The 17,844-nt window shown below is 42.7% G+C and overlaps 1 protein-coding gene across 16 annotated transcripts in view; it reads right to left on the bottom strand.

The window, feature by feature from the left end:
- Positions 1–1,248: 1,248 nt before the first annotated feature.
- CEP192 (centrosomal protein 192) overlaps positions 1,249–17,844 on the bottom strand; it is a 151,007-nt gene continuing 134,411 nt past the window's right edge. For 12 of the 16 annotated variants that reach the window (XM_089305389.1, XM_017343984.4, XM_089305392.1 and 9 more), the window contains 5 exons: positions 11,559–11,678; positions 10,646–10,767; positions 7,426–7,555; positions 6,918–6,976; positions 1,249–1,678 (listed from right to left, as the gene is read on the bottom strand). In XM_089305389.1, coding sequence (XP_089161515.1) covers positions 1,540–1,678; positions 6,918–6,976; positions 7,426–7,555; positions 10,646–10,767; positions 11,559–11,678 — 570 coding nt within the window. In that variant the 3' untranslated portion in view covers positions 1,249–1,539. The remainder of the gene's footprint in view (positions 1,679–6,917; positions 6,977–7,425; positions 7,556–10,645; positions 10,768–11,558; positions 11,679–17,844) is intronic. The other 4 variants (XM_089305390.1, XM_070050532.2, XM_089305393.1 and 1 more) reach the window with 1 other exon arrangement.

Below are 17,844 nucleotides of genomic sequence, written 5' to 3'. Positions count from 1 at the left end.
TTGCACCCCAGCTGCATTCCTGACTCCAGTTTCCTGCTAATGTAGACCCTGGGAGGTAACAGGTAATGGATCAAATACCTGGGTCCCTGCCACCCACGTGGCAGACACGGATTGAGCTCTTGGCTCCTGGATTTAGCCAGGCTCAGCCCTGGCTGTTGTGAGGATTTGGGGAGTGAACCAGCAGATGAGGGTGGGAGCTTACACATTCTCTGTCTCTCTGCCTCTCAAATTTAAAAATTAAAAAAAAAAAGAAAAAAAATTTAAGTACATGGTCTATGGAAGGAGAGTCACTTTTTTTTTAAAGTGTTTCTTTGGTTGTTGTTTCTTTTCTTTTCTTTTTTTTTTTTTTTTTTGACCTTTTAAGTATAACTTCAAAGGCAAAGAAATTGTTACACAGAAACAGAAATATCACAACCCTTAGGAATTGAAAGACAATGGCAAACATTTTTGAAAAGCGCTCTAACATTTTTGAGGCTAAGTGTTGTCAAGTAAATACACCTTCAAGCTTGAATACACGGCACATGTGATGTACAAAATCTACCACGGAAATTGGGTGATGTCAGCAAAAGCACCACCTGTTTAATGAGTGAAAAATGCTTTTACAATTTGATTTCTAGGCAAAGGATACATGAGGTAAAGATGGAAGAAGATATTTGTTTTTTTTCTGACTCAGAGCCCCTGGTTTTAAAATGTAATTGTGTTTTTGTCATCAGGACAGCTTTTCCCAAGCCCCTCAAGTCTTCTACTCCATTAACAGAACACCCAAATGTGATCCCCATAAGCCACTACACAACTTCACAGCCTAGGATTGTGCTGCTTCATGTGAGAAAAACATCCTGACTCTTAAGTCATGTCAGAGAAGTAACCACTCACCATGGCTCTTGCTGTGTGGAATCATCTGGCTGTCTTCAACTCATGGCTCGCTACAGCCCAACCCCCGCTGCAGGCCACCACCCTCCCCCCTCACCTGTGTCTTCAAGTTCCTGCTAACAGAGGACCCTTCTATACTGGATTCTGGAGCAGAAGGCCTGTCTAGCTTTAATGACAAATGGCAACATTAAAACAACTAAGTAAGATGACCTTTAGGCGATTAGCTAGGAGGAGGAACTTCTTGGGGGAAAGGAAACCGTAATGGAGGAGAAAAATCACAGAACAGACCTGGAAGCTTGAAGACAATTAGCAGAATGAAGAAAAAGGCAGAACAAGGTGATATTCTAACTTCTGTATGACATCAGATAAAAAGACAAGTACAGTGGAAAATTAAGTTTATTTCTGGACATATTGCATTAAAATATATACAATATTAGAAAAACATAATCAATGCAAAAATATAACTCTCTTCTCTCCTGTAAAAGTTAATATTTTACTAATTACATGATATATTAGGTTTTTGGTATTAGCTTCTCAAAACCAAACATCTACAGTTATACTTAGCCAATTTATCATACAAAATAAGTACAAGAGCATAATTGTAGTGTAGAAAAATGAAGTTACCAAAATATAACTTACGTAATTTACTTTACACAAAATGTAGTCTAGCTAATTTTTTTCAAGAGCTTCAGCAATTAGTCGAATAGCAACACTCTTGCCTTCATCAGTTTGAATAACAAGTAAACCTTCAAACTTGCCCACCGACTTTGGTCTGAAGTGTACAGGGATGTGAATATAATGTCGGGCTCTGCAAACAGAAAGAAATAGCAGCAAGTGACACGACAGCAGCAAGTGACCACCTGCTATAGTCAGTTCAATGACTGGCACAGGGTCGGATGAGAACATCTGGTCTAGTTATGTGCAGCTTAAATCTATTTCTAATTTCTTTGATGGTATTATTTAATAAGAAACTGGCACAAAGAGAAGAAAAACCCAAAATTAGGTTAAAAGAGTACTGTATATATATTCCTGGCTATGCGATAAAAACAGAAAAAGTAAGTAAGAGGCTGACTTATTTATATAGACATTTGTATTACATCTGCAAAAAGCAGGTAGCATCTAAATGAGAAAGGGTGGAAGAATGCCCCAAATATCCCTCCTTCATTTACTCCACTGGAAAGAACATTAACACATGTCCCATTCCTGTCTTCAACAGGACACTGCAGTTTTTGCTTGAAAATTCATGAAACTTTCGTCAAAAGTCTTCCTGAAACTTTACCTTCAGATTATATAGAGGCAAGTAATGAGTGCCTTGTTAAAATATTTTGGGGGCTTAAAGAAAATTTATTTATTTGATAAAGCAGACTGACAGAGACAGGGGAAAAGACAGAGATCTATCATCCACTAGTTCATGGCTCAGATGCCTACAACAGTTGGGGCTGAGCCAGGAACTCCAACCTGGTCTCCCACAGAGGTGACAGGGGTCCAAGTACTTAGGTCATCATCTGTTGCCTTCCCAGGTGTATTAGCAGGAAGCTGTTTTGGAAGAGGAGTAGCCAGGACCTGAATCAGCACTCCAACATAGGACCTGATTCCCACACTCCGTATCAGAAATAGACACTGCACCACGACTGTTAAGGAACAGATTTAGAGTCTATTTCTGGAGTTAAGAAAATAGCAGATTTAGGGGAGGGTGTTGTGGCACACAGTGTTAATCTGCTGTTTGGGAAACCATTATCTCATATCAGAGTCCCTGAGATTGTACATGCCTCTACTTCCGAACCAGCTTCCTGCTAATGTGCCAAGGAGGCAGCAGATGACTTTTCAAGTACTGGAAAAAGAATGTTTAACTCCCATCAAGTTTTGACCACTTTATCCTCTAGTCATAAAAGGCAGAACAGTGATATAAAGCTGAACAATTAATTAACACTTTATTTATATATTTATTTATTTATATTTGAAAGGCAGAGAGACAAAGAGCAAGAGAGAGATCATCCACCTACTGGTTCACTCCCAGAATGCCAGCAACAACCAGGCCTGGGTGAAGCCAAAACAAGGAACCAGGAATACACTGGCTCTACCACATAGGTAGCAGGGACCCAAGTACCAGAGTCATCATCACTGCTTCCCAGGGTGCACATCAGCAGGAAGCTGAAATCTGAAACCGAGCCAGGACATGAACACAGGCACTCCAATATGGGTTGCAGGCATCTTAATTGCTGTACCAAATGACAGTTCACAATTTAATAAGCAATGTTAACCAATTATTTTAAATTCTTGGGGCCGGTGCTGTGGCGCAGTGGGTTAACACCTTGGCCTGAAGTGCCGGATCCCATATGGGCGCCAGTTCTAGTCCCGGCTGCTCTACTTCCGATCCAGCTCTCTGCTGTGTCCTGGGAAAGCAGCAGAAGATGGCCCAAGTCCTTGGGTCTCTGCACCCACGTGGGAGACCTGGAAGAAGCTCCTGGCTCCTGGCTTCGGATCAGCACAGCTCCAGCTGTTGCGGCCAATTGGGGGGTAAACCATCGGATGGAAGACCTCCCTCCCCCCCCCCCCCCGCCTCTCCCCTCTCGGTGTAACTCTTTCAAATAAATAAATAAATCTTAAAAAAAAAATAATGATTCTCTACCAAAACTATAGCTGACTTGTATTAAATACTGTCTTTTTTTAAGTTGATACTAGGCGCTAAGATTTTTTTTTTTTTTGGACAGGCAGAGCGGACAGTGAGAGAGAGAGAGAGACAGAGAGAAAGGTCTTCCTTTGCCGTTGGTTCACCCTCCAATGGCTGCCGCGGCCAGCACGCTGCGGCCAGTGCACCACGCTGATCCGATGGCAGGAGCCAGGTACTTCTCCTGGTCTCCCATGCGGATGCAGGGCACAAGCACTTGGGCCATCCTCCACTGCACTCCCTGGCCACAGCAGAGAGCTGGCCTGGAAGAGGGGCAACCGGGACAGAATGCGGCGCCCCGACCGGGACTAGAACCCGGTGTGCTGGCACTGCAAGGCGGAAGATTAGCCTAGTGAGCCGCGGCGCCGGCTTCTAAGATTTTTAAAAGTAATTTTCTAGGGGCCAGCACCATGGTACAGGTTAATCCTCCGCCCGCGGCACCAGCATCTCATATGGGTGCCAGCTCTAGTCCTGCTGCTCCTCTTCCAATCCAGCTCCCTGCTGTGGCTTGGGAAAGCAGTAAAATATGGCCCAAGTGCTTGGGCCCCTGCACCCACATGGGATACTGAGAAGCACCTTGCTCCTGGCTTTGGATCAGTGCAGCTCTGGCCGTTGTGGCCATTTGGGAAGTGAACCAATGGAGGAAGACCTTTCTCTCTGTCTCTCCCTCTGTCTGTAACTTTACTTCTCAAATAAATAAATAAAATCTTTGTAAAAAAAAGCAATAAAGATATTAAACACAGTGTAGAAAAAATATTTTTAAAAAAGTAATTTTCTAAACCCTTTTTCTTATTGTATAGGAACTCCTTGAAATAAAAATATGAAGTCTTTCTAATGTGTGACGGGGGATGCTAGTTTATAAAGAAATATTTCAATAGGCTAATCCTCCACCTGCGGCGCTGGGTTCTAGTTCCGGTTGGGGCGCCAGATTCTATCCCGGTTGCCCCTCTTCTAGTCCAGCGAACCAACGGCAAAGGAAGACCTTTCTCTCTGTCTCTCTCTCTGTCCACTCTGCCTTCAAAAAAAAAAAAAAAAAAAAAAATATATATATATATATATATATACACACACACACCTGCAAAGAGCTAGTTAAGATTAGGGGTGGGGCCAGAGCTGTGGCACAGCAGGTTACTTCCTGCAATGCTGGCATCCTATATGGGCGATGGTTTGAGTCCTGGCTGCTCCACTTCCAATCTAGCTCCCTGCTCCTGTGCCTGGAAAAACAGCAGATTGGCCCAGGTTCTTGGGCCCTGCACCCATATGGGAGATCTGAAAAGCAGCTCCTGGCTTTAGCTCCTGGCCATCTGGGAAGTGAATCAGCAGTTGGAAGGTCTTTCCTCTCCATTTCTTCCTCTATGTAACTGCCTTTCAAATAAATAAAAATAAATCTTAAAAAAAAAAAAAAAAAAGACTAGGGGTGTGGGAGCTGGCATTGGCCAAGGCTTGTAACACTGGTATTCCTTATAAGAGTGCCAGATCCAAGTGCTGGCTGTTCTGCTTCCAATTCGGCTCCCTGCTAATGCATTTGGGAAAGCAGCAAAAGTGAACCCAAGGGCTAGGGTCCTTGCCATCCACATGTGAGACCTAGATAAGAATTCCTGGCTCCTGGCTTCAGCCTAGCCCAGACCTGGCTGTTGTGGCCATTTGAGAAGTAAACCAGCAGATGGAAGCTGTCTCTCTCCCTCCCTTCTTCTCTGTGGCTCTGCCTTTCAATTAAATAAATATAGATAAATCTTAAAAAAAAAAAAAAATTAGGGGTGTGAACCAGTCTGAGAATAAACAGGAAGAATTAATAATGCAGTTATGATAAATTCTGAATTGAGTTAAAATGTGTTTGGGTTAGAAAACTTATTCAGTATCTGTTTGTACTCAGTTACTATAAATAGTGAACACAAGTAGGAATCGAATGCCCTCTTTTGAACACATCACTGCTCTGTTACAGTGCCGCATGTATTCAGAAGCACTAGGTCTAACTCCCGTAACTCACACTGCAACACTTCCATCAGCAGGGGCAGCCCACATTCACTGGAGAGAGCCACAGACTACTGTCAAACTAGAACTCAGGGCACAGAAGTTGAAAACTTTCAGTTACTTTTCATACATGAGCCTTTCTCTTTTTCAAAGCTGTTGAAGGGGCTGAAACAGGAGGCACTGATATGACAGATTTTTACCACAACCTGTAGTATGGATAAAGTCACCAATATGGGCCACCTACCAGAGACCTCATGAGATCACAAGATGCCAGCACCTGCTACCATGTTTGGGTACCAGATACCACATGTCTCTTACATGTTCCTCATGAGTCTATGCTGTCAGCAGCAGTAGCACTTCCATTTTACAAACAGAGAAACTGTGGCTTAGATGTATGTGAAAGTTTTCTAGATATACTCATTATTGAATTTACAGAAATGAAATCTACAGTTTGCATCTTCTGGTCAGTCTCTTGGGAGGAGAAGGAAGAGTTCATCCCTCCAGGAACATGTAATATGTTTGACAGTACACAGCAGGAGGAAGGGGTAATGGAAGACATAAAAGGGTTGAAAGACTGGGGAACAGCCCTGAACCAAGTCATCCTCCCAGTGCTCCAGAAACAGAAGTATGTAAATCACAGAGCTACTGATCTCTCTTAGTAAGTTCGCATAGTGGTACAAACTTTCAGACTATCCCACGTTTCTGGAATCATCTCCTAAGCTAAAGTGAAAGATCTTGTAATAATTAAAGGGCTTAAACATTCAAAGGTGAGTTAAATTTATTCATCAGCATGAAGCTCAACAAAACCAGACTGTTAAATTCTAAATAACAATGACAACCCAGCTTGAGATTTCAAACTAACTGTCCATCACAGAGAAAAGAAAATTAGCAAGGACAAAAAAAAAAAAAGACCCAATTAAAGAACAATATATTTAAAGAATCACAACTGAAAAATACCACAATAAAAATTTTCCTGATTAATCTGGGAAAGTTTTTGTCCCAATTAGTGAAAATTTAAGTTCTTGAACATATCATTGAAAATAACACATGAGGCAGGAGTTATTCTAGAAGTTAATCACAAGATGATTAAGGTCTTAATGGATTTATGTGTCTGGAAAAACCCTGGATAAGAGAAATCACAAGCCAGGTGCAAACACTGTTGGGCTGCTACACTGCTGGAATCTCGGCAGATAGTCAAGGACTATTTCCCCTCAAGCTCCTGGGCCTCTTTGGTCACTTGTGCGAATGCACGTGCGTAATGCTCTTTGGTGACGGAAGTGAAGACAGAGATGGGAATAACAGCTGGGGAAATGGAGTGTGCATGCAACAGAGAAGACCTCCTCAGTCCAAATCCCCAAGAGATAAAGCCTGCACCACTGTTGAGAACACTGATTTACAATCAACTCACCTCAAAGAATATTTGGAATGTTTGATGTAGAAAGGTTCTCTGGGACTTAAAAACTTCAGCTGGAATTTAAAAGGAAACACTTTATGCAGTTACACAAATTAGGAATTATAGTATATATAAAACACACTATTTCTTTAAACATACATTTTATAAATTTCAGCATACCACAAAATTATGAACAAATGCTCACATAATAAAAATGCATTAAAGGGAATTTTAACATAAATTTCTTGTAATTTGAAATAAAGTAAATGTTATCTAGAACTATAATAATACAGAAAAAAGAGGGAAAAAAGAAATTAAATATGAAAATAAAACTTGTGATTTTCAAGTACAGGGTCATGAACTTTCAATGAGTTTCTCTTCAAATACAAGGCATTTAAAAATTAACACATTATTACAACTTAAATATAGTCTATATAACACTTCTTTGTAATCAGCAGGAATAAGCTGTTACCAGTTCAATACACTTAATTTCCCAAAACCCACATTTATATTTCCAACTTACCGAGTGTGTGATAAAAGAATTATTTCTCAGATTGACTTTTATTGTCCTTGATTCCCCAACTTTAGTTGGCAGAAACCTGTACATGTCTTCTGGGGCATAAATTCCACGGTGGGTCAAATCAAGCTGCCTGCTTAGGGAATAAGCTTAAAGTTAATTGTTTAAAAAAAAAGTTAATTGTTTGAATTTAAACTGGTTTTATACATTAAATTATGTAGTGCTATGATTTGTGTTTTCTCTCAAAATTTTTTTTTTTTTAAGATTTTTTTCATTTGAAAGACAGAGTTACAGGGAGAGAGGTAGAGACAGAGAATCTTCCAAATGGCCTCACCAGCCAGGGCTGAGTCAGCCTGAAGCCAGGAGCCAGGAGCCAGGAGCTTCACCTGGGTCTCCCACATGGGTACAGGGGCCCAAGCACTTGGGCCATTTTTTGCTGCTTTCCCAGGTGCATTAGCAGGGAGCTGGATCTTAAGTGGAACAGCCAGGAATGGAACCGGCATCCATATGGGATGCCAGCATTGCAGGTGGCAGCTTAACCTGCTACACCATAACACCATTCCCATAATTTATTTTAAATAATGGTTTTGTCATGGCAATTTGTCTAATGCATGTGAACAACAGCAGGGACACTCTTGTGAAGAGCACAGGGTGAGGTGATGCCCCCCCAGGCTGTGCACTCTCCCCTCTCTTGTGGGGACTTGGCTGTCTATCACCTCTGACACACTTTGTACTGCTCCGCACCATTACAGGGATATAGATGCCTTTGTGAGCATTAGCAGCATCTGGTGGAGATAAGCACTTCCTCCACTGTGGCCTCTCTGGGTCCACCAGTGACTCCTTTCTTCAGGCATTCCTGGCCTAGAAGGCTCATCTCCACTCCCCACATGTCTGCTGCTGCTCCCCAAAACTTGGCCGTCTATGTCCTAACTGCTCATTGACACTCTCCCTATGCAGTCCTCCCTCTGCCTCCAGGCAACACAACCACTCCTCTATACATCTCAAAGACACCTCACCTCCACAGATACAAAGCTAAACTGATCTTTTCCCTCAATCCTGAGCCTCCACTTGCATGTCCTATCTTGGAGGACAGATCTGGGAGCCACCGCGACACCCTATTCTCTCTCAGGTCCCTTTGTCCGCTTCTTGAGCCTGTCATTTTTCTTCATATTTCTTAACATGATTTTACCCCTGGACAACTTAAAAACAGGTGCTGACTTGTGTTACTGCATCTATCCTTGGGCCCCTCTAGTCAGTCCATACTGCAGCCAGAGGATCCAATTCTCCCATCTGACCACCTCCCTCCCCAGCCTCAGCTCACACTACTACCCCTTCCCAGGCTGCACTCTGGACCCCTTTGGGAGTCACTGGGCACCTCAAGAGCCAGCAATCTTTGCTGTCCAGTTCTTGACACCACTGGAAACTTTGTTAGCCTCTGTACCATGACCATGCCACTAAACTTCCTCAACTTAAATGTCCCTTTATAGGGTAGTGCTGCCTAGCTGTCACAGATCAAGCTGCCTCTTGTCACCCTTTCCCACAACTCCTATTTCCATCCACACAGTGTAATGTCTGGACTAATGAGACTTCTTCAAAGGGAGGCCCCAGAAACAGGGCCAGGGCAGCCCTGCATACTTGATTATCTCCAGAGCCAGGCACACAGTTGAGCCCCTGTTGAGTATGTGGTTAATGGATAAAAGCCAGCATAGAGAGGCATTGTGCTTCTCTACATACTCTTTAAACAGTTCTTCTTCCAAAATGCATTATTTGCTCCTATTAGAAAAGGAATGACCAAATTTATCTTAAATTCAACAAGTACTGAACATGTATGAGTATTTTTTTTCAAGCATCTTCTTCCAGAATTAAATTAGACCTTATTAATCAGGATTATTAGAAACATTTCATTAGATAGGACAGTTAAATATTATCATTAAAACTGTATAAGCTGCTAGTATAAAATTTATGTTTTAGAGCTTTTAAAAAAAGATTTGTTTGAAAGGCAGAATGACAGAAGGAGGGAGAGAAAGAGAGAGAGAGAGAGAGAGACAGAGAGATCGTCCATCTGCTGGTTTGCTCCCAAAATGTCACAACAGGGCGAGGCTAGACTGAGGCCAGGAGCCAGGAACTCCATCTAGGTCTCCCATGTGGCTGGAAGGAGGCCAAGTACTTGTGCCAGCATGCTGCCTCCCTGGTACATTAGCAGGGAACTAAATCAGAAGCAGAAGAGCAGGGACTTGAACTAGCATTCCAGTATGGAATGTAGCATTCCAAGGAAAATCTTAATCCACTGTGCCACAATGCCCACCCCCATACATTTTAAAGCTTTTAATACTCTACTTTCAGGGCCGGCACTGTGGCGTAGCAGGTAAAGCTGCTGCCTGCAGTGCCTGCATCCCATATGGGCTCTGGTTCGAGTCCTGGCTGCTCCTCTTCTGTTACAGCTCTCTGCTATGGCCTGGAAAAGCAGCAGCAGATGGCCCAAGTCCTTGAGCCCCTGCACCCACATGGGAGACCCAGAAGAACCTCCTGGCTCCTGGCTTCGGATGAGCGCAGCTCCAGCTGTTGTAGCCATCTGGGGAGTAAACCAGAGGATGGAAGACTCTCTCTCTCTGTGTGCCTCTCCTTCTCTAGCTGTGTAATTCTGACCTTCAAGTAAATAAATAAATATTTTTTAAAAAATCTACTTTCATGCATCACTTACGGTAAAGTGACACAGTCACTTTGGGAAAACTATTTGGCAGCTTAATTTAAAATTAAACACATGCTTACCATGTGACAGATTCAACAAGAAATGAAAAAAATGTTTGTCCTCAGGAATTCACAAATAATGTCCACAGCACTTTAATTCAAACCAGCCTCAAATTATAAGATATGCAAAGGTCAACAGGAAAATGAATAAAGTGTCATATGTTCATATAATACTAAATATTAAAAACAAACTATAGGCAGACTCAATAATATGAATGGATACAAAAAAGAAATTGTGCTGAAAGGAGCCAGACACAAATAATGCATAATGTATATGAAGGTCAAGCAAAGCTAATCTATGAAATCAGAGCAGAACAAATATAGACTGCACAGGGACACATAAGAACCTGGTATGTGAGAGAAACACCCTGACTTGAGTGGCAGTAAACGAAGTGCACTCATAGGCAGTCACTAAGCATTTTACTCAGTGTGACTACGCCTCACTAAGCACTGGAGAAAATTCACAAAAACAGCATACCCAGGTATGAGAGCAGAAGCCTCCGACATAGCTCGTCTTCGGGGTGTAGCCGCATTGTCTATTTTAACAAGAACATCTGAGGAAGTGCATGCATTTTCAGACTCATTTTCTGCTCTGATGCTCTGCATAAAAAAAAAAAATCACCAGAATGGGGAAGGCAAAATGAACATTAAGAAAATATATGGACTTCTACCTTTTTAAATTTTACCAATTCTTTTTGAAAATTTTTAAAAGAAGACTTAAGATTTTTAAGTCCCAAACTGCAAATATTATTTCTGTATACTGTCTAGCCTCAGAGAATCTTATATAGTAAATTCACACGTAGGTTTTTTGTGTTGCAAGGACACTAGAAGTAAACCCAGAACACAAATGTGCAAATCAATAGAGACAAACAAAATTATGATCAAGGGCTAGACAATGAAATTAGTAAAACTAAAAGAACATAGGGAAATATTTTGTATTTTCAGGAAATAGTTTTGTATTGTGTTAGTGGGGTTTTTTATTTATTTATTTTTTTTTAAATTTTTTGACAGGCAGAGTGGACAGTGAGAGATAGAGACAGAGAGAAAGGTCTTCCTTTGCCGTTGGTTCACCCTCCAATGGCCGCCGAGGCCAGCACGCTGCGGCCAGTGCACCGCACTGATCCGATGGCAGGAGCGAGGTACTTCTCCTGGTCTCCCATGGGGTGCAGGGCCCAAGCACTTGGGCCATCCTCCACTGCACTCCCGGGCCACAGCAGAGAGCTGGCCTGGAAGAGGGGCAACCGGGACAGAATCCGGCACCCCGACTGGGACTAGAACCCGGTGTGCTGGCGTCGCAAGGCGGAGGATTAGCCTAGTGAGCCGCAGGGCCGGCCGTGTTAGTGTTTTTAATACAGACAGAATAATTCACTCAGATTCCAAGTGATACTCACTTGTCCACAGAGTTGAAATCTCAATGTGTGTTTCCTCTGAGGCTCTTTATGAGGGTGACATTCAACATCCCAAAACTGGGCATAATGCCCTCTCTCCCTGGGCAAAAACGTGACAGAGACCTACGATGCACATGCAGAAGAGAAATTCAGACACTGATCATCGTTTACATGTACTCAGGTTACCAATTCAAAGTTTTGGACTTTTGCCACTGGCTGGCTTTCACACTAAATGAAAAAGAATTTGAACAAGTTTATTTATATGGGCTTGTAACTATACCAAATTCAAAATGCATTTTTACAGCTTTATTTTACATATTTCTTAAAAAGTACAGTAAAATATTTTTGGAGACAAAATAAGTTGTCAAAATGTACTACAGCCGTCAAGCACAGGCCCACATGAGGAAGGACCCACTGCAGGAAAGTAACCCACTCTGCAGAGGCAATGACCACGGACCCCTCACTGGCCACAGTAAGAGGAGGAAGCTGTGGAAGCTGACCGTGGAGGAGGGTGGTGGTAACAGGAGGTACAACAGGACAAGCTCCTGGACACTAACCATAGCTCATATCATGGTTAACTTCAGATTCTTACTGAGGGCTACTTACACCCTGACCAGACAGCTCAAAGTTACATACATGTGTACAATCTGTGCTTAAAAGCTCAGTAATGAGAAAACTGTAATATTTAAAAATAGCACTTTATAACATTTACCAGTGTTAAAGAGTCTAAGCTTTATCAAAGAATTCAGTGTTAAGATTACCAGTCACAAGTTAGGTTATGAGTCAGTATTGTGATTCTGGACTCAAACGTTAAAAAACTCAAGTGACCTAATTTCTGCCCAGGCAGAAAAGTAAGAAGTAAAAGCCAAGTAAGCCTGAGCTGACAGCTTCTGAAGGCAAAGGCCGGACAAGAGATGAGAGCATCAGGAGGAGGGAATTAAGCTGCTAACTAAGTGGGCCATGATATGATAAAGGAAGAAAAGGGTAGAAACAACCACATTCTGCATCCATGAGCAAAATACACCATTGATTTGGAACCAATTGGGACTATGGTATCACATAATCCCAATCATAGCCCTTCAAACACTGAACACAAAGCAAGACAAAGAGGAGAGAAAAAATCCATTATCATCACATATCAAACAATAGGTACATACTGGGAATGTGAATGTTCACGATCTCGGTTATTCTTCTTACTAAACTGCTCAATGTTTTAAAAAAATTACTGAGTACATTTGTCACTTTAATAAATATGTTATAACTAAGAAACTGTTCTGTTTTCCTTCTGGGCTACTACTGTATATATCACTAACCATGCTATTAGGTAATATTTTTCTAAATGGTCTCAGAATAATGTGTTTTTCTGGGTTTTTGCTTCTGATATAAATTAAGTAACCAGACTTAGAATTCATCTGACAAAGACATTTCACACACTGGGTATGTAAAATGTAGCAAAAAGTTAGTTCAGTCCAGGATTTACAGTGATGCACACAACCAAAAAAAAAAAAAAATCATGACTGTATTTTGTAAAAAGGAGAAGTTCTTTGGAGACAGTCTAGCCCTGCTCTCTTGTTTCTGTTTTAACAGCTTTATTGAGAAACAATCTATATACCATTTCAGTGTACTTTAAAAACCTCATGAAAATGGGCTGGCGCCGTGGCTCAATAGGCTAATCCTCCGCTTGTGGCGCTGGCACACCGGGTTCTAGTCCCGGTCGGGGCGCTGGATTCTGTCTTGGTCGCCCCTCTTCCAGGCCAGCTCTCTGCTGTGGCCCAGGAGTGCAGTGGAGGATGGCCCAAGCAGTTGAGCCCTGCACCCGCATGGGAGACCAGGAGAGGCACCTGGCTTCGGATCAGCGCAGTGCGCTGGCCGCAGCAGCCATTTGGGGGATGAACCAAAGGAAAAGGAAGACCTTCTCTCTGTCTCTTTCTCTCATTGCCCACTCAGCCTGTCAAAAAACAAACAAACAAACAAACAAAAAAAACCTCATGAAAATAGAAAAGGAAAGCTTATTACGGTGTAAAACGCTCTGAAATCTAGGGAGGGCATTTGGTACAACTAAGATACTCTTGGGACACCTGTCTTCCCATCAGATTGTTTGATTCAAGTACCAGCTACTCTGCTCCTGACTCCAGTTTCCTGCTAACAGACACCCTGGGAGGCAATGGTGATGGCTTAAGTAGTTGGGTCCCTGCTAAACATACGGGAGATCTACATTAGGTTCTAGGCTCCTGGCTTTGGGCTGGGCGCAGCACCGGCTATTGTGGGCATTTGAAGAGTGACTCAATAATTTGAAGATATATGTTTCTGTCTTTCTGTCTGCCTTTCAAAGAAATGAGTCATTACATTTTTTTTACTCTATACACATTTTAATATATCTTCTCCATAATTTTTTAATATCCCTTGTATGTATTATATGTAGCTTTCATTGCTGTGCATATTTTAACATAAATCTCTTTGGAGGGCAGGCATTTGATGCAGTGGCTTAAGATGCCGTTTTGGATGCCTGAATCCCATATTGGGGTGACAGGTTCAAGTCCTGGCTACCATGCTTCCCATCCCAGCACACAGCAGATGATGGCTTAAGTACCTAGGTACCTGCCATTCATGAGCAAGAGCTGGATGGAGTTCTAGGTTCCTTATTTTGCTCTGGCTCAGCCTTGGCTGTTGTAGGCATTTGGGGAGTGAGGCAAAGACTGAAGATATTTCTCTGCCTTCCAAATTTAATAAATAAATAAATAAATGAATGAAACTTGCCAGTGAAGGTAGTTAATTCTTAAGAGACAACAGGGGCCGGCGCCATGGCTCACTAGACTAATCCTACGCCTTGCGGCGCCAGCACACCGGGTTCTAGTCCCGGTCGGGGTACCAGATTCTGTCCCGGTTGCCCCTCTTCCAGGCCAGCTCTCTGCTGTGGCCAGGGAGTGCAGTGGAGGATGGCCCAAGTGCTTGGGCCCTGCACCCCATGGGAGACCAGGAGAAGTACCTGGCTCCTACCATCAGATCAGCGCGGTGCGCCGGCTGCAGCGCGCCGGCCGCGGCAGCCATTGGAGGGTGAACCAACAGCAAAGGAAGACCTTTCTCTTTCTCTCTGTCTCTCTCTCTCACTGTCCACTCTACCTATTCAAAAAAAAAAAAAAAAAAAAAAAAGACAACAGGCAGGAGCTGGTCTGTGATGTATAAACCCACCAATGTGGGGTCACACTGTATTGGCCTGCCACATTAGGGAGCCAAGTTTCTCTCACTTAATCATCCCAAAGCTGGGTACAAGGTGCCTAAATACCTCTCCAGTAGCTTAAATCCACCAATCTGAAACTGCCTTACTCGTCCAAAGGAGACTACCAAGAAAAGATACAATCTTAAGCCCGCTCCTCATTCCTGTCTTCTGCCATCTGACCATCCCCGTGATCCTATATGACAGTCTCCTCCTCTCGGGGAATCTTAAGTGCAATAAACTTTGTTTTCTGTGCTTCTCTTCTTGTGGCTACACCTGACTGACCATCACATGAAAGAAATTAAGACACCATAAAATTTGCCCGTTCCAAGTACACAGTCACTGGTTTTTAGTACATTTAAATAACTGTGTTACCATCACTACAATCTCATCTTAATACTTTCAACAACCCAAAAAGGAATTCTAAACCATTAGCAGTCACTGCCCATTTTCCACCCTTACTCTCTGTCCCTAATCTATTTTCTTGTCTCCACAGATTTGCTTATCCTAAATATTTCACATTAAAGTCATTCAATGTGTGGTCTATTATGACTGGCTTCTTTCATTTAGCATAATGTTGTCAAGGCTCATCCGTCAGGTTGGAGCATATACTGGTAATTTTATTCCTTTTCATGGGCAAATAATATTTCATTGTATGGATATATCACATTTTGTTCATCTGTTCATCAGTGAATTTGAGCTATTCATTTTTAATTTTTTGGTTATTAAAAATAATGTTACTATTAAGCTTTTGTAGAGGTTTTTTGTTTGAACAGCCATTGTAAGTTTTTAGGTCTATACCCAGAAGTGGAATTGCTGGGTCACACAGAACTCTATGCTGAGCTTACTGAGGACTTTCTGTAGCAGCTGCACCACTTTACATTCCCACCAGCAATGCACGACAGTTCCAACTTGTCCATCTCCTCTCCAACACTGTGATTTTGTTAAAAACAAAAACAAAAACAAAAACAAAAACAAAACAAAACAAAAAACACAGTCATCTTAGTGTATATGAATTGATGTGTCATTTCCAGTATTGGTTGATTTTGCTAAAAGAATTCTAAGCATCTTTACTGTGTTTTGGCCACCTGTATATCCTGTTTGGAGGAATCTATTAAAATCTTGCTCAATTTTAAAGCTGATTCATTTGTTTTGTTTTGGTTTTGACAGGCAGAGTGGACAGTGAGAGAGAGACAGACAGAGAGAAAGGTCTTCCTTTTGCCATTGGTTCACCCTCCAATGGCCGCCACGGCTGGCGCACCGCGCTGATCCAAAGCCAGGAGCCAGGTGCTTTTTCCTGGTCTCCCATGCGGGTGCAGGGCCCAAGGACTTGGGCCATCCTCTACTGCACTCCCAGGCCTAGGCAGAGAGCTGGCCTGGAAGAGGGGCAACCAGGACAGAATCTGGTGCCCCGACCGGGACTAGAACCTGGTGTGCCGGCACCGCAAGGCAGAGGATTAGCCTATTGAGCCATGGCGCTGGCCGAGTCATTTTTTTTTTTTTTTTTTTTTTTGGTGCTATAAAAGTTCTTAACATATTATAGATACAAGTGCTTCATCTAATATTTGAAGACAATTTCTTCCATTCTGTAAATAATGTTTTTACTTTTGTGACAGTGTTTGTGGATGTACAAGTGCTTTTAAATTTTAAATTTGGTAACTGGCCTATTATTATTGTTATTATTTTTTTGGACAGGCAGAGTGCATAGTGAGAGAGAGACAGACAGAGAGAAAGGTCTTCCTTTCCATTGGTTCACCCCCCAAATGGCTGCTACGGCCAGCGCACCGCACAGATCCAAAGCCAGGAGCCAGGTGCTTCTCCTGGTCTCCCATGCGGGTGCAGGGCCCAAGCACTTGGGCCATCCTCCACTACACTCCCAGGCCACAGCAGAGAGCTGGCCTGGAAGAGGGGCAACCGAGACAGAATCTGAGGCCCCAACCGGGACTAGAACCCAGGGTGCTGGCAGCACAGACGAAGGATTAGCCAAATGAGCCGCGGCGCGGGCCAACTGGCCTATTTTGTATTGTGTGGCTTTTTTTTATTTACTGGTGTCATACCTAAGAAACCAATGCTTAACCCATGGTCATGAAGGTTTACTCCTAGATTCATCTTCCAGGGAGTTTTACACTTTCTGCTCTTATACTTAATATCCATTTTGAGTTAGTTTTTAATGTAGATAAGGGTACAACTTCATTCTCTTGCATATGAATATGCAGTCTCAGCACCATTTGTTGAAAAATATTCTTTCCCCATCTAATTGTCTCAGTACCCTTACTTAAAAAACCAACTGGCCATACATATCAGTGTTTACTTTGGGACTTTCAATACTATTCCATGCCTATAGAATTCTGTATGTCTTTCTCATGTCAATACCGCAGTTTTACTATAGCTTTATAATAGGTTTTGAAATGGGAAGTGTATGTCCTACTACTTTTTTCTTCTTCTCCTTTTTTTTTTTTTTTAAGATTTATTTATTTGAAAGAGCTACAGAGGGGCCAGCGCTCTGGCCCAGTGGGTGGCCAGGATGCCCTGGCCTGAAGTGCCAGCATCCCATATGGGCGCTGGTTCGAGACCTGTCTGCTCCACTTCTGATCCAGCTCTTTGCTATGGCCTGGGAAAGCAGTAGAAGATGGTCTAAGTCCATGGGCCCCTGCACCCACATTGGAGACCTGGAAGAGGCTCCAGGCTCCTGGCTCCTGGCTTCGGATCAGTGCAGCTCCAGGCGCTGCAGCCAACTGGGGAGTGAACCATCGGATGAAAGACCTCTCTCTCTCTGCCTCTCCACTCTCTGTGTAACTCTGACTTTTGAATAAAGGAAGAAATCTTTAAAAAAAAAAAAAAAGAAAAGAAAAAGAAAGAAAGAAAGAAAAGAAGGGAAGAGAAAAGAAAAGAGCTACACAAAGATCTTGCATTTGCTGGTTCATTCCTCAGATGGCTGCAACGGCCAGGGCTGGGCAAGGCCAAAGCCAGGAACCAGGAGCCTCCTCCAGGTCTCCCATGTGGGTAGCAAGGGCCCAAGCACTTGCCCCATCTTCCACTACCCTTCCCAGGGAGCTGGATCAGAAGTGGAGCATC

Source organism: Oryctolagus cuniculus, chromosome 10 (genome assembly GCF_051225735.1).
Source record: "Oryctolagus cuniculus isolate XC-2025 breed Fujian yellow rabbit chromosome 10, ASM5122573v1, whole genome shotgun sequence".
NCBI classification, from domain to species: domain Eukaryota; kingdom Metazoa; phylum Chordata; class Mammalia; order Lagomorpha; family Leporidae; genus Oryctolagus; species Oryctolagus cuniculus.
The sequence above is the reverse complement of the archived record's forward strand: the minus strand, read 5'-3'. Positions and strand labels throughout refer to the sequence as shown.